The 12,984-nt window shown below is 47.5% G+C and overlaps 1 protein-coding gene across 1 annotated transcript in view; it reads right to left on the reverse strand.

Moving 5' to 3' along the window:
- The window catches only part of slit1b (slit homolog 1b (Drosophila)), a 111,135-nt gene that overhangs the window by 21,609 nt on the left and 76,542 nt on the right, over window positions 1-12,984 (reverse strand). Inside the window, exons 10-15 of the mRNA XM_035406772.1 lie at window positions 7,446-7,517; window positions 4,724-4,795; window positions 4,157-4,228; window positions 3,639-3,782; window positions 1,748-1,911; window positions 192-215 (exon numbers count right to left, since the gene is read on the reverse strand). Of these exons, the coding sequence (XP_035262663.1) occupies window positions 192-215; window positions 1,748-1,911; window positions 3,639-3,782; window positions 4,157-4,228; window positions 4,724-4,795; window positions 7,446-7,517 (548 nt within the window). The remainder of the gene's footprint in view (window positions 1-191; window positions 216-1,747; window positions 1,912-3,638; window positions 3,783-4,156; window positions 4,229-4,723; window positions 4,796-7,445; window positions 7,518-12,984) is intronic.

Consider the following 12,984-nt stretch of genomic DNA (forward strand, 5'->3'; position numbering starts at 1 on the left):
CATTCTGGCTTGAAGAAATGAATGTAAACACAGACAAACACACATACAGAAACACACACATGCATACAAGCACAGCACACACACACACATGGACAGACAGACACGCACACACACGCACACACGCACCTACGCACACACACACATACACACACACACACACAGGGGAGGACGTGCAGGTGGAGTTCACTCACCTGGGATGTAGTACTGCTCTTTGGCTGTCAACGAAAACACAACAAACAGAAAGCGTCAGTGGAGCCGGAGGACCGCGCGTACCCACACAAACTCTGGCACTCAGGGAGGCCAGTGCTGCCCAGAGGGCTAGCTCGCCACTGCCCGGCCCTGCCCCCTGGCATATGAGGGGCACTGCAGGGTGCCGGTTAGAGAGCGGCAGTGGCCCAACACCGCGGTGTAAAAGCCCGGCTCTCGGGGGGCAGAGTGTGGGCCTGGTGCCGAAACTGAACGGATATGGAGAGAAATGCTTCCCCATTCAGATTCAATGTTGTTGATTTCATAGATATTATACACTGTGGGAAATAAATAGGTTTCATAAAGAGAAGTAAGTTAGTGCTGTGGCAAATTGGGTAGCCAGAACTAAGCGCCCTCTCCTTCTTTCCCCCTCTCCCTCTCTCCCTCTTTCTCTCCAGCTTCCTCCATATTGGCAGTTTATTTGCATTAGCTAAAGTTTGCTCATGGCGGGGTTGGAAGGCCGCGTAATGAAATAAGAGAGGTGAAGGCCGCGGTCGCAGTCGCGACTCTGCAGCGGTACCGACCGCCGTTCGAGCGGGATGCCAAACCCCGGCCACTGGCGGGCCGCGAACGTGGAGGGTGGGGCCGCTGCCAACCCGCCGGGCCTCGATACTCAGAGAGGGAGCGAGGGAGAGAGACAGAGAGAGCTGCCATTCAGTTCTGTGGCAGGGCCCACTGTAACCCAATAGGCCCACTGTGAAACCAGCCTCCGTGTGGTAATGCGTCAGGACTGCAGCGTAACAAAGGGAGGACAGAGAAACAACTGCCATCAGCCACTCATGTAAGCTCTTTGCAAAAAAAAAAATGGCCGACTCTTTGGTTTTGCCTGAGGTGTATCTTGGGGCACTAGGTTCTTGTAGGTGAGTTAAGTCCCTCTACAGGTTGACTGGCATAAACACTTTCCCAGCTGTGCTGGTCCTACCTAAGAAGCGCATTGGGACTACATTTCGCCCTGGGTTGGCTTACACTACGGTTCTGCTGTCTGAGTTTGAGCTGACAGCCTGAGAAGGGGGGGGGGGGGGGGGGGTTGTTGGCTGTACTCCAGTCTGAAGTGCTATTGATCGGAGTGGGACTTGCAGGCAGGGAGCTTTAATGCTCTGGGGCCCCGAGGCAGTGGATTAACAGGACCTGTTCCCCCTGCTGTTTTTAATGGAGTCTCATTACAGCGGCGGTGGCTAAGAAAATGTCCTGTTCGGAGCAGTGGGGCTATTGCAACATCATACGGCGAGGAAAAGTGGGAGAGAGAGAGGGAGAGGGAGAGGGAGAGGGAGGTAGAGGGGGGGGGGGAGTGAGAAGATTTAATCAGACTGAAAAAGAAAGGGAAGAAGGAATTAAGGGACTGAGTCATGCGGTCCAAAGAGAGCGAGACAGATACAGGGAGGAAGGGTGGGAACGGGAGGACTGAACCAGACGGGGGGAAAGAAAGAAAACGAGAGCAAACCGGAGTGAATCAAAGAGAGGGAGAGAGAAGGGGGGGGGGGGACGCGGCGGCGTGACTCACCGGAGCAGCGGAACTTCTTGCTCTTGATCTGGCCGATGCGCTTGTTGGCGAGGCGGCGGGGGCTGGCGCAGCGCGCCCCGCTGGTCTCGATGGGGTTGGCGCGCAGGTAGTCCGCCAGCCATTTTAGGTTGCAGTCGCAGATGAAGGGGTTCTGGGCCAGGTGCCTGGGGGGGGGGGGGGGGGGGGGGGGGTGACATTGCGGATTCGGGGGTTTGAGTCAGACTGGACAAATTCCAGAGGTGCCTGTGCCCTTACATTGAAAACGACGCCCGTGGAACGTTTGTGCCTTCCCCACAGGCACAGGCTCACCAGCAGCTGCAGGCATTATGGCAATAACCAAGTGCAATAGTACATGTTACATAGAACGTTCCGGTCAACACCCATTTCCTATGGGAGGACTGTTTTTTTTTTTCCACTTCTTTTGTTCTAACCTATCTACTCTGTTTCCTCATGCTGAGGGTAATGTTGGCATTGAATATGAGCTTAATTGAGTTGATTCAAGCTAACGTATATTAAACTGGATTTGATTTACTTAGCCAGGATAGCTGCCAAGCTCTCGCAGAGGCAACACAATGTTCCCTCTGGGAGGCACTATATAAGAAAACCTGAGCAGCAGTGTGTGGTAAAATTCTATGGTCTTGTTAGTGAAACACTATGGTCCTCGCAACATAAAAATATATATTATGAGAACACACCCGTTGTTAGTAAAGTGCTGTGATAGATGTTGATCTTGCACATGTTGATTCTTTCCTGGCTGTAAAATAGGTGTCAGAGTAACATAACCTCCTGTCCATGCTGGGTTTTATGGAATTTGCCAGTTGATTTTAAAGTTATAACAAAAACCAGGGCTGGAGGCAATGATGTAAGCAGGTGCATGGTTCAGGATGAAGACATACAGAATCCACACTCCTGCTAATGAATAAGTATTGTACAAGCGAATCTTAGCTAAATTTAAGCTATGAATAAATAGGTCATATAATGCTGCATGAGTATATCCCTCTTATGTGTGTGCGCATGAATATGTGTATGTGTGTCTGCATGCGTGTGTGTGTGTGTGTGTGTGTGCATGAATGTGTGTGTGTGTGTGTGTGTGTGTGCATGCGTGCAAGTGTGTGTGTGTGTGTGTGCATGAATATGTGTATGTGTGTCTGCATGCGTGTGTGTGTGTGTGTGTGTGCATGCGTACAAGTGTGTGTGTGCATGCGTGCGTGTGTGTATGTGCGTATATCCAGACAAACAGTACTTACTGAAGATTTGTATAAGTGTGCCATTGTAAAACACACAGGACGGTGCTGTGCTCTACTGTAAGTCACAGCACGCCGAGCACAGGGGGACTAATCTCTCTGGCTCTCATAAAAAGGTGCGAGCCAATGTCACGGCGCCTTATCACCTCCTGGACATGGCTGGTGCTCTCCTGATTGGGCCGGGCGCTAAATCAAGCCTCCCTGTTGCTCAGAGAAGAAGTAAGGCTGGGTGTGAAATCACCAATCCCCTTGTGAGATGTGTCAAAAACTATGCATTTGTAACTGTATCCGATTCGACATGTCTCTGTGTACACAAGTGCATTTGCATGCGTTAATAGTGTGTGCAAGTAAGTGTGTGTGTGTGTGTGTGTGTGTGCATGTGTGTGTGTCAGAGAGTGTGTGTCTGTGGGTGTGGGTGTGGGTGCTTGTGGGTTTGTGTGTGTGTGCGAGAGAGTGTATGTGTGTGTGTGTGTGTCTTTGTGTGTGTGTGTGTGTGTGAAAGAGAGAGAATGTGCCTGACTGTGTCAGCGAGAGTGTGTGTGTGTGTGTGTGAGAGAGAGAGAGTGCGTGTGCCTGCATGCGTGTGTGTGAGTGAGTGTGTGAGAGAGTGTGTGTCTGTGTGTGACAGGACAGCCTCACACACTCACAGTGTCTGTATGGCTCTCAGGGCAGTGAAGGTGCCCTTGGAGAGGGTCTGGATCTTGTTGTCATACAGAGAGAGCAGGGACAGGTTCTGCAGGTCCTGGAAAGCGTTGCCACGGACACAGTGGATCTTATTGGCATTCAGCAAGCTGTGAACCAATCAGGGTGGACAAGGAAAAAGGTGGAGAGAGAAAGAGGTATGCTATTTTTCATCATTCCATTAGTTTTTTAACTGTTCTCTGCCAACACATTTCAAAGATTTATTTGTCTTTCCAGTAAAACCAGCGGAAGAAAACTTTATTTGAGAGAAAAGGGGAGAAAGAGAGAGAGCTTCACACATTACTAAACCACTGCTGTCTGCCGATTTTGATTATGGTCATTATCACTTCAATTGCGCGGTATCGACATGCTGGGCAGAAGCGTGTTTCTCCTGTCCCGACCGATAGATGTCTCTCACAGTTCCAGAAGTGAGTCTCGGGGATCCTCCCCTCCACCCACTCCCCTCCCCCTAAACGGTACTCACAGCAGCTGCAGGGAACTCAGGCCATCAAAAACTCCTTTGGGCAGCTCTGTGATCTTATTCCCGTACAGGACCCTAATGGGAACAGGACCCAGGCACAAAATCAAAAGGAGTGCATATGAAGCATTAGTGGCTTATTTGGCACAAGTGCAAACCCACAAGATCACAAATTAGAATGTGTGAGCATGATAGCACATACATACATTTGTGAATGTGCACACTCTAAACGAAATGTGTAAACTCTTACACATTACAAATTAGAATATAGACTGCCACTCCCCTCACCACAGAAACAAGCTCCTGAGAACCAGATGGCCTCATGCAGACACACACGCACACATGCACACACACACACACTCTCATACACACACACACGCACACACACAAACAAACACCAGAAAGACAAAACACAGACAGACCTCAGACAGACTGACAGGCAAACACAGCACAGACACGGACTGACACAGTAAGTCGCTCAGGATTTGAGCGTCTGGCAAACGCCTAACTGCGCTGGCGGTGGAAAGGAGCCAGACAGACAGAGACTGACAGACGCACGGAAGGCCAACTCACAGCGAATTGAGGGACCGCAGGCCGTGGAAGGCATCGGGGGCGATCTCTGAGATCTGGTTGTTGCTCAGGTCTCTGCGGGACAAAGATAAATTAAAGCACGTTGCCGCGGGGGGAGGCGCGGCCTCCGATCCCCCCGCCGCCGTACAGCGGCAGAGCTAGCATAGCGTAGCCGCTACCCCGCTACCCACGCACGCCCCCGCTCAAGGACACCGCCGGCATCAAGCTCGGACGCCGCGTCTCCCTGCCGGTAATGAAGGGGAGAGCTCGTGGGGACGGACCATTACCCTGCCTCAAATGGACCCCACAGAGCTGTGCCCCCCGCCCACCACCACCCCTCACCCCCCCCTCCGCCGAGCGTCAGTTAAACAAATCTGCGGCGCAGGCACGTGGAACTCATTTCGGCTGCTCATCAAAAGCAGGTAGCCCGACAGCGTCCGTTCCCATCAGGCGGTTTTGTGGTTTGGGTCTTTCGGCGGTGTGTAGGGGTGACCTCCGCATCGGTCTCGTTGCCGTCGACTGACACACCCTGTAATTACCGCTGCGCCCCCCCCCCCCCCCCAACCACTTGGGGCCAGACCTGTGCCGCCCACCTCAAATTGTGGGTGCGACTGAATGCCCATCGTCTCATTGGGGGGTGGGGGAGCAGGGGCTTGTGAGTTTTCTTTCGGTCTCACCACCACAGATTGCTGGACTGAACACACAGCATGTCTATGTGCACAGATATTCAGGCCTAAGGGACATAAGGGGCATATAGACTGAAAATAATACCCAGCCTGGTTGCGATTCATTTTTTAATTTAATAATTTATTCGAACACGGGATTAATTTCTTCCCATATCCAACCCGACCTGACCCAAGGCCCCGTGAATAAAAAATGGCATTTTAAAAGTACCTGTCACCCTGAATTCTGAAAACTTATGAATTTGAAAAAAGGCACTGCTGTCTATATTTGCACAAAAAGTTCAAATAGAAATTGTGGCCCATTAAAAGAGGTCGTTATTTATGGCGCTGAGTTCAGTACATTAACTGAAACAACACAAATACAGAGAAAAAACATACACAGTACAGTAATTTTACTAGATTTTCCTAAAACTGTTTTACGAAATAACATTGAAAAATCTTCAGTTTATCTTGGCTGACCACTTGGACACAATCCCTCCAAGGAGCAAAAAAGTTACATTCAGCCTTCTTTTGGCTTACAATACAAACCGTAGCAAAGTGCTACAATTTCCCTAGCAGTTTATCATCATTATAACTTGTATGAGGATGCATTTTAAATGAATTTATTTTAAAAACTGCAAGCTAACAATTCAGCCCGACTCAACCCAGCCCAGAGGTGATTCCTTGTCAAATTAAGCCACAGCTGGCCAAAACCCAGCACGGGCCGTTGGGTCCCGTCGGGGTCGGATTGTGGGAAGCCAGGCCTGACTCAAGCCTTCGTGTATGTAGACGGACTGAGGCAGAGGGAGGAATTACGTTTGGGGCACCGGGTAAGAGCGCGGCTGTTTACGCTCTCCGGACTGAAGTTTTCCCCGGATGTTTCCGGCGTGCGACCCGGGAGGGGCCCCCGACGCCTCTGGCGGCTCCCCCAGCCGCTGAGTGTCACATTGCGTCAGACACGCTCCCGGTGGACGGGTTCAAGACCAGGTCTTGAAAACTACGGAAACACGTACGGAAACAGAAGTGACCCACCTCCCGCCCCATAAAAAAACCAAAAAGCTTCAAAAGGGCAGGACGCTAAGGAAAAATAGGTAAGTGTGTGGAGTCTGCAGGCTGAGATAGGCAGCTGGAGGTTATTTTTACATTTTCATTTTTTTTGGCTAGCTTACCAGGTGGTACTTCCGTGGAACGGTCCACAGGCCACTGGGCCACAGGAGGCCAGGGGAGGGATCACTCTGACCCCTCCCAAATCCCCCCCACCCCCCTTTCCCCCTCCCAACCCTGTGCAATTCAGTAGGCCTGTAAGTAGTTTAGATGTGGGAAGCACACCAAGCAGGATGTTGTAGAGCAGGGACCCTCTTGGTAGGTAGAGGGGGATTAAATGTCATTTTAGTTACTGTGGCTGGGCTTCTATTTTCATGCTGGCGCACAGGCGGCACTACGCTTGAATGCTGTGCGTACCCTCAGGCTTCGAGAGTCCAACTCAGGGAAACCGTTATTTTAAACCATTACACCAAAATATTCCCATGCTGTGAGGCCCAGACGTCTCACCCCCAGCATACTGTGGTCACACAGTACCCCATATGGAAAGCAGTCGGTCAAAAAATTATATTTTTTCCTCCGTTCGTAATGTAGGCTTGTCAATTTAGGTATGAGCAGGCTTTCCGGTTCACTGCACACAGTCTGCCAGCTAATCTATATTGGAGCAGGGCGCTTCCTGCTAAGTTGCTGCAGACGGACTGTGAACGCCAGATCAACCGCAGTGGCTCTTGTTCAGTGAGAATGAGACCCACATTACCTGGGCCAATCACATACTGCCATGTGGCGCTCACATGGTCAGGATTCAACATACCAGACAAAGGGCTGTGTGACTGCACTAAATGCCGTGTCAATTTAGTATACAACGGCAGCAACACAAGGTGGTTAGGGCCTGTCCCTGTCAATCAAACCTGCATCCCGAGGGCCTGACTTTGGACACTGGTGGTGAAGTGCCCCTAGCCTGCTAGACATGAGAGAGGCTATGTGCCTCCGGAGAGATCTAAGGCTCTGTCCAGTTCACTTACATTCTGCGCAGCTTCTTGTAGGGGGAGAAAGCTCCTGGGGGCACAGACTTTATACCGTTCTGTTCCAGACGTCTGCGGAGAGAGAGAGGGAGGGAGGGAGAGAGAGAGAGAGAGAGAGAGAGGGAGAGAGAGAAAGGCATTACACCCCTGGGTACCCCCCTGAAGTCTTCAGACATTTGCAATACAGAATACCCACAAAAAAATACAATAAGTTGCCTTTGCCTATATAAATTTCCTTATACTTTCCTTGCACAGGCAAAACAAAAACAGAACCACCAGACATGATGTATTAATTAAGTCTCCATTAATGAATTAAACATTTGATCAAGTGACATCCCAGCATGCAAAAATCATGGACAAGCTAAACTGGCTACAATTTTGGCTAGCATTGCTTGGTGACTTTGAAAGAGGTATAAGAGTCCTTGATGTTTGGGGAGAGACTTGCTCCAAAATTTGGGTGGAGGAATGATTTCCTCTCAAAACAATGTGTTTGTGACTTTTCTGGTAAAAGCTGAAGAAGAAGAAACCTTCAAGTAGAGTATTAAGGAATTTGTTCATCATTCTGAGCACATCCCACTTTTCAATTTATGTTGTTTGCTTTCAGGATCTGGCACCAGCCTAGATTTAGAATTTGTTGCCTGTATTGTCTGGTGCCGGGACTTGTTTTTCTAATTTACTCAGAGTAAACAATTCTCATTGGATCCCCATTTATCCCTGTGGATTCTTCGGCCAATTTCCTACGTTGTCCTTGGAGTATTGCATTCATGCGACACATCCTGTTTTAATGATGATAAATGAAGAACAACTGAATCTACACTTTAATTATCTTCAAGCTGAAAGTTACATTTTTCCTATTTGTATGAGAGAGGATAATTGTTCCTCGATGTGTTTAGTATCCGCTTAACTATCATGGAGGCAGAGTATGATCCCTGTCAGAAGCGATATGCTTTGTGTATATTCTTCCGGATTGTGCACATACGCCTTCCTGGAGCCATTTCATGTGAAAATACTGAAGCTAAGTAGGGTTGTGCTCGGTATGTACTGGGATAGGAGACATCTTGGGGAATATGGCTGACTTGCATCCTGGCTAACCTGCTACTGAGAGTGTTTTGGGTAGGCCGCTTTTCCCTCTAGACCAATCCAAATGTACTACTGCATTGCTGTGGGAATTCTTCTGTAGGAGAGGCTGTCCCCTGGAAGAGACCTTACACCAAACTCATTGTGCTCCTTAAAGATCCCACAGCACATTTTGAGACAGTAGAAGTGTTAAGATGCCAGAATACTCAAAACTAAACACAACTTTATTTTCAAAAATGACATTTTGAACAAGAGACAAACAAAGAGACATAGTGTTTTGAGTTCGTAGGGCACAGAGTGTGCATGTCCCCAGTGTGAACTGTTCGCAAGCAGTTTGCAAACAGCCCACCAGTTTGCAGACCTCCCACTGTCTGCCATTGGTCCAGCTGAGTGTCAACGATCCTGATTTGTGCAGAGCAAGTCGAAAAGATCTATGTGACAAATTTGTGCACCCCCTAGTGACGTGGAGTAACATAAAATAATAGAACACAAAGTACATTTTGAGTATACTGACATAATGATATGTTTGCTGCTGGTTCTTTTTCGAAAAAGGTTGCTGGTCATTTGAAGTACACTGCCTACTTTAACCTCAAGGTTCTGGTAAAATTTGCAAGAAATGTTGCTTGGCTTTCACCATGGGCTATCTAGTCATCCTCCTATATCGGATTGGCCAAAGCAATTTCCTACATTCCCTACAGACTTTGATTCTCCAGGATGTTACTGTACATGAGAATGGAATTCTCAGTTGACCTACCTAGTTCAATAACAGAAAAAAAATACTGTGTACTAGATCCAGTGTACCTCTGGAAAGTTGTCTGCCTTCCAAAACTCTCTGCCTTCTTTATCTCCTTTATTCCATACTTCCCTGAAGTCTGCAGTTTGTAATTTTTCATTGTTGTGGCTGCACTGTTACAATATCACCATGGAAACAATATAAATACACAGCCCCTGATAGGAGACAGGAATATCAGGCTCTGTCCTTGCATAGTTTGCCTTGTATCTTGCTGACCGTTTCTACCAGATGGCCTGGAGGGGATCTGTCTCCTCCCCCACCTGTCCTTGGCCAGAGTCCCACAGGGCTAAGTACTTGGTCCTCTCCTCCTGTTTCTTTACACTACATCAGTTTGTCCAGGTATATCTTCTCACGGCATTTCATATCATTGCTGTGCTAATGATACTTAACTCTTTTTCTTTTCTTCCTCTGGAACCTGAGTTCATGCAAATATCTCTGCATGCCTGGCTGACATTTTAGTCTGGTTGTCCACACACCACCTGAAGCTGAATCCGGGGAAGACAAAATTATTTTTCCTGCCAGCAAAGTGTTTTTGGCTCTGCAGTGTCTTCCTCTCGCTCAGCTAAGAACCTTGGGGTGACCCTGGATAACCAGCTGAGCTTCTCAAGATATTGCGACAATCACGTGGTGATGCATGTTTCCCCTTCAAAACATCAGGAAAATCTTCCCCTTCCTCACCCAAAAGATCACAAAACTACCTGTTAAAGCTGACATAATCTCTCATCTGGATTAATGTAGTGCCATGATTCCCAGTTTACCAGCCTGACCCCTCAGACCACTGTGACTGGTCCAGACTGCAGCTGCCTACCAGGTCTTCAACCTGCAATTCACACATGCCATTCCTCTTTTGAACACCCTTCACTGTCTTCCAGTGACTGCCCATTCGATTCATTCAGACCATTCACATTGGCATTAAAAACTGCAAAAGGTACTGCTGCCTCCTATCTTCAGAGGATTATTACACCATGCATTCCAACCAGACTCCTCCGTTCATTATCTTCTCACCAGGTGTCTATGCCATCTAAACAAGCACCTGGAAATCACTCCTCAGAGTAACTGCTCTTCTCTGTCCTCATCCCCCAAAATAAACCTTCTCTAATCAGTGAGCATGCCCCACCGGTCAACCGAGGGCCTGACAAACTGCACATGAAGCATCTTCCCTGATTCATCTCAAGCCTGAGAACTCGGAGGCGAACCAGAGACGCGAGCAGCGGTGTGATAGGGAGAGCGGCACGACACTGCATGTTTCAGAGGATAGCATCTGCTCGTCTGCGTTCTCACAAAATGGTGGCTGGGGGGGTCCAGTTATGAACACTGATATGTGATTGGGTATTTCCAAAGAGAGAAAAGGAAATAAAATGACACGTATTTTCATATTACACCTCCATGGTTCCATTTAATAAAAATTAAATAGAACTAACTTTTCCCTCCCTTTCATGCAGGTTAGAAGGCGAGAATCACAGTGCTGGCACTTACGCAGTACGCTGTTATCTCTAAGCTGTTGTGGTGTTTGCTTCCCATGCAAAATGTACTTTTACAAGTCAAAAGTGTCTGCCAATTGATTACATTTAAAATTTAAAATTTCATTTCTCATTGGCTCTATCCACTGCGTATTAGAGATTGATTTATCTTTAGGGTTTGAGACTCTTCATGAAAAGAAGAAATGCACCAGATTGTTTTTTTTCCCACTGTGCTAAGAGCCTGTGATTCAGGTATTCTGAAGTTAAAAGTTTATTAGTCACTTCCAACACACCCTGCCAAGTCAAACCTTAGCAGAAAAAGAGGCTCCTGTATCTACTGTGGGAACCTTCACTTGCAAGCTATAAATTCGCTAAGGGCAACAGCAAACACAAGCAAATATGCACCCAGGAATGGAATCTTACTTTTTGGACTTTTACCCATTTCCTCCACAATTTCAGAATGCCCAGTTCACTACTGGCCCAGCCCATCACTGAAATGTTAATTCAAGAGGTAATGCACACACACACTTGCTCAAGCAGTAGCACAGGCATTTTCTTTACACTCTGGAAGCCAGGAACGGAGTTGTTGTATTTATCACAGCAGAGTCACGTGCAAACGCTGCATCTGGTGCAGACAGACCAGAGATGCCAGATCAACCAGAGAAGTTATTATTTAACAGAGGGATATCCTGCTGACGGGACCCCTTCCTCCCTGGGCAATGCTATGGCCGGTTATGCATTAGTCCATGTGGCTCCCTGCCAGAGTCAACACTGGCATCTCATTCGATTATCTTACAGCATCTAAAGTTTCCACCAGCGCGATGCTTGCGCACTCGCAGTCGAAATGGAAAAACCAGAGGATCTGTTTTCCTCATCCGACACGAGCAGTTCTTTGACCGTCGGAGGATGTCGCAGCCTTAACAAAACACTTAACCATGGTCCAAAGGAGGAAAAATGTTGTTGTTGCATCTTGAGTGATTCATAGCCTGAGCACATCAATGACTGCCTTACAAAAGATCCTGTTTAAATGGGAAAAAAATCGAAATGGAATCATTGGGAGAGTACTTAGGAATGTACTGATAAATAGCCCAACAAAAACGGGCACAGCAGGACTTCCAAGGCAGTCCATGAGACATTGATTTTTCCATTATAGACTCCCCCGCTAGTCGTAGCATAGAACAACTGAGAAGAAATGTGTTTCACTTTTGCCATCAACATTATATAAAAATGTGCTATTTCAGCACTGTCCTCTTCTTGACAGTTGGTGAGAATATAGCCTGAGTTATTGCCCTAGTCATTACTTTAAAAGGATTCCTGCGTTTGCCATTTCATTATTATTTGGAAAGAAAGAGCATTTTCATAAAGATATGCGCAGAAATCCCATTTAAATGCTTTGGATTGCATGTTCCAAACCACAGTATGCGGCAGAGATTCTTGAGGTTGCCCTGTTCTGGTCTGTTTATTTCAGCGTTATTTATGTTTGTACGAGTGAATTTACTGCTGTGTCATTGTGGCCGCTGCTCATGGCTTCTCCAGAGACAAAGAGCTTCGCCAAATCGTTTAGTTCAGCTGTCAAAGCTCAGCAGATCTGTATCGCATAGAATTTTCACAAAGAATCAACCCCACGCTTTACCCACTCTTATTCCACACCTGTTTGAATCTATAATCTTCACAGCAGAACTCAGTGAGCTCCTGTGTTTCCGGTTTTGTCTGAGTGTGCGCATGGTTTTCATGGCTAGGTTTGTGTTTGCTGTATGAGTGTGAGTGTATCGTTTGTATGTGAATGACACGTGCGCCTGTTTGTATGTGTGTTTACTTCGTGCATGTATGTACTTGCACATTTGTGCGTTTTTTCTGTTATGTATTTGATTTGCTTGTGTATTTGTATGGGTTTATATATCTATGTTTCACATATGTGTGCATGTTTTCTCTGTGTGTGTGTTGGTTGCATGCACATGTATATCCATGTTTTGTGTGTGCAAGTGGGCATGTGTGTGTGTAAATTTGCATGTGTGTTGTTTGCATGCATCATGCATGTGTGTGTATGTGTGCATGTGCTTGTGTGTGCATGTGTGTGCATGTGTGTGTGTGTGTGTGTGTGTGTGTGTAAATTTGCATGTGTGTTGTTTGCATGCATCATGCATGTGTGTGTGTGTATATATGCTTTTGCGTGTGTGTGTGCGTGTGTGTGCGTGTGTTTGTGTGTGTG

Source organism: Anguilla anguilla, chromosome 2 (assembly GCF_013347855.1).
Source record: "Anguilla anguilla isolate fAngAng1 chromosome 2, fAngAng1.pri, whole genome shotgun sequence".
NCBI lineage: Eukaryota > Metazoa > Chordata > Actinopteri > Anguilliformes > Anguillidae > Anguilla > Anguilla anguilla.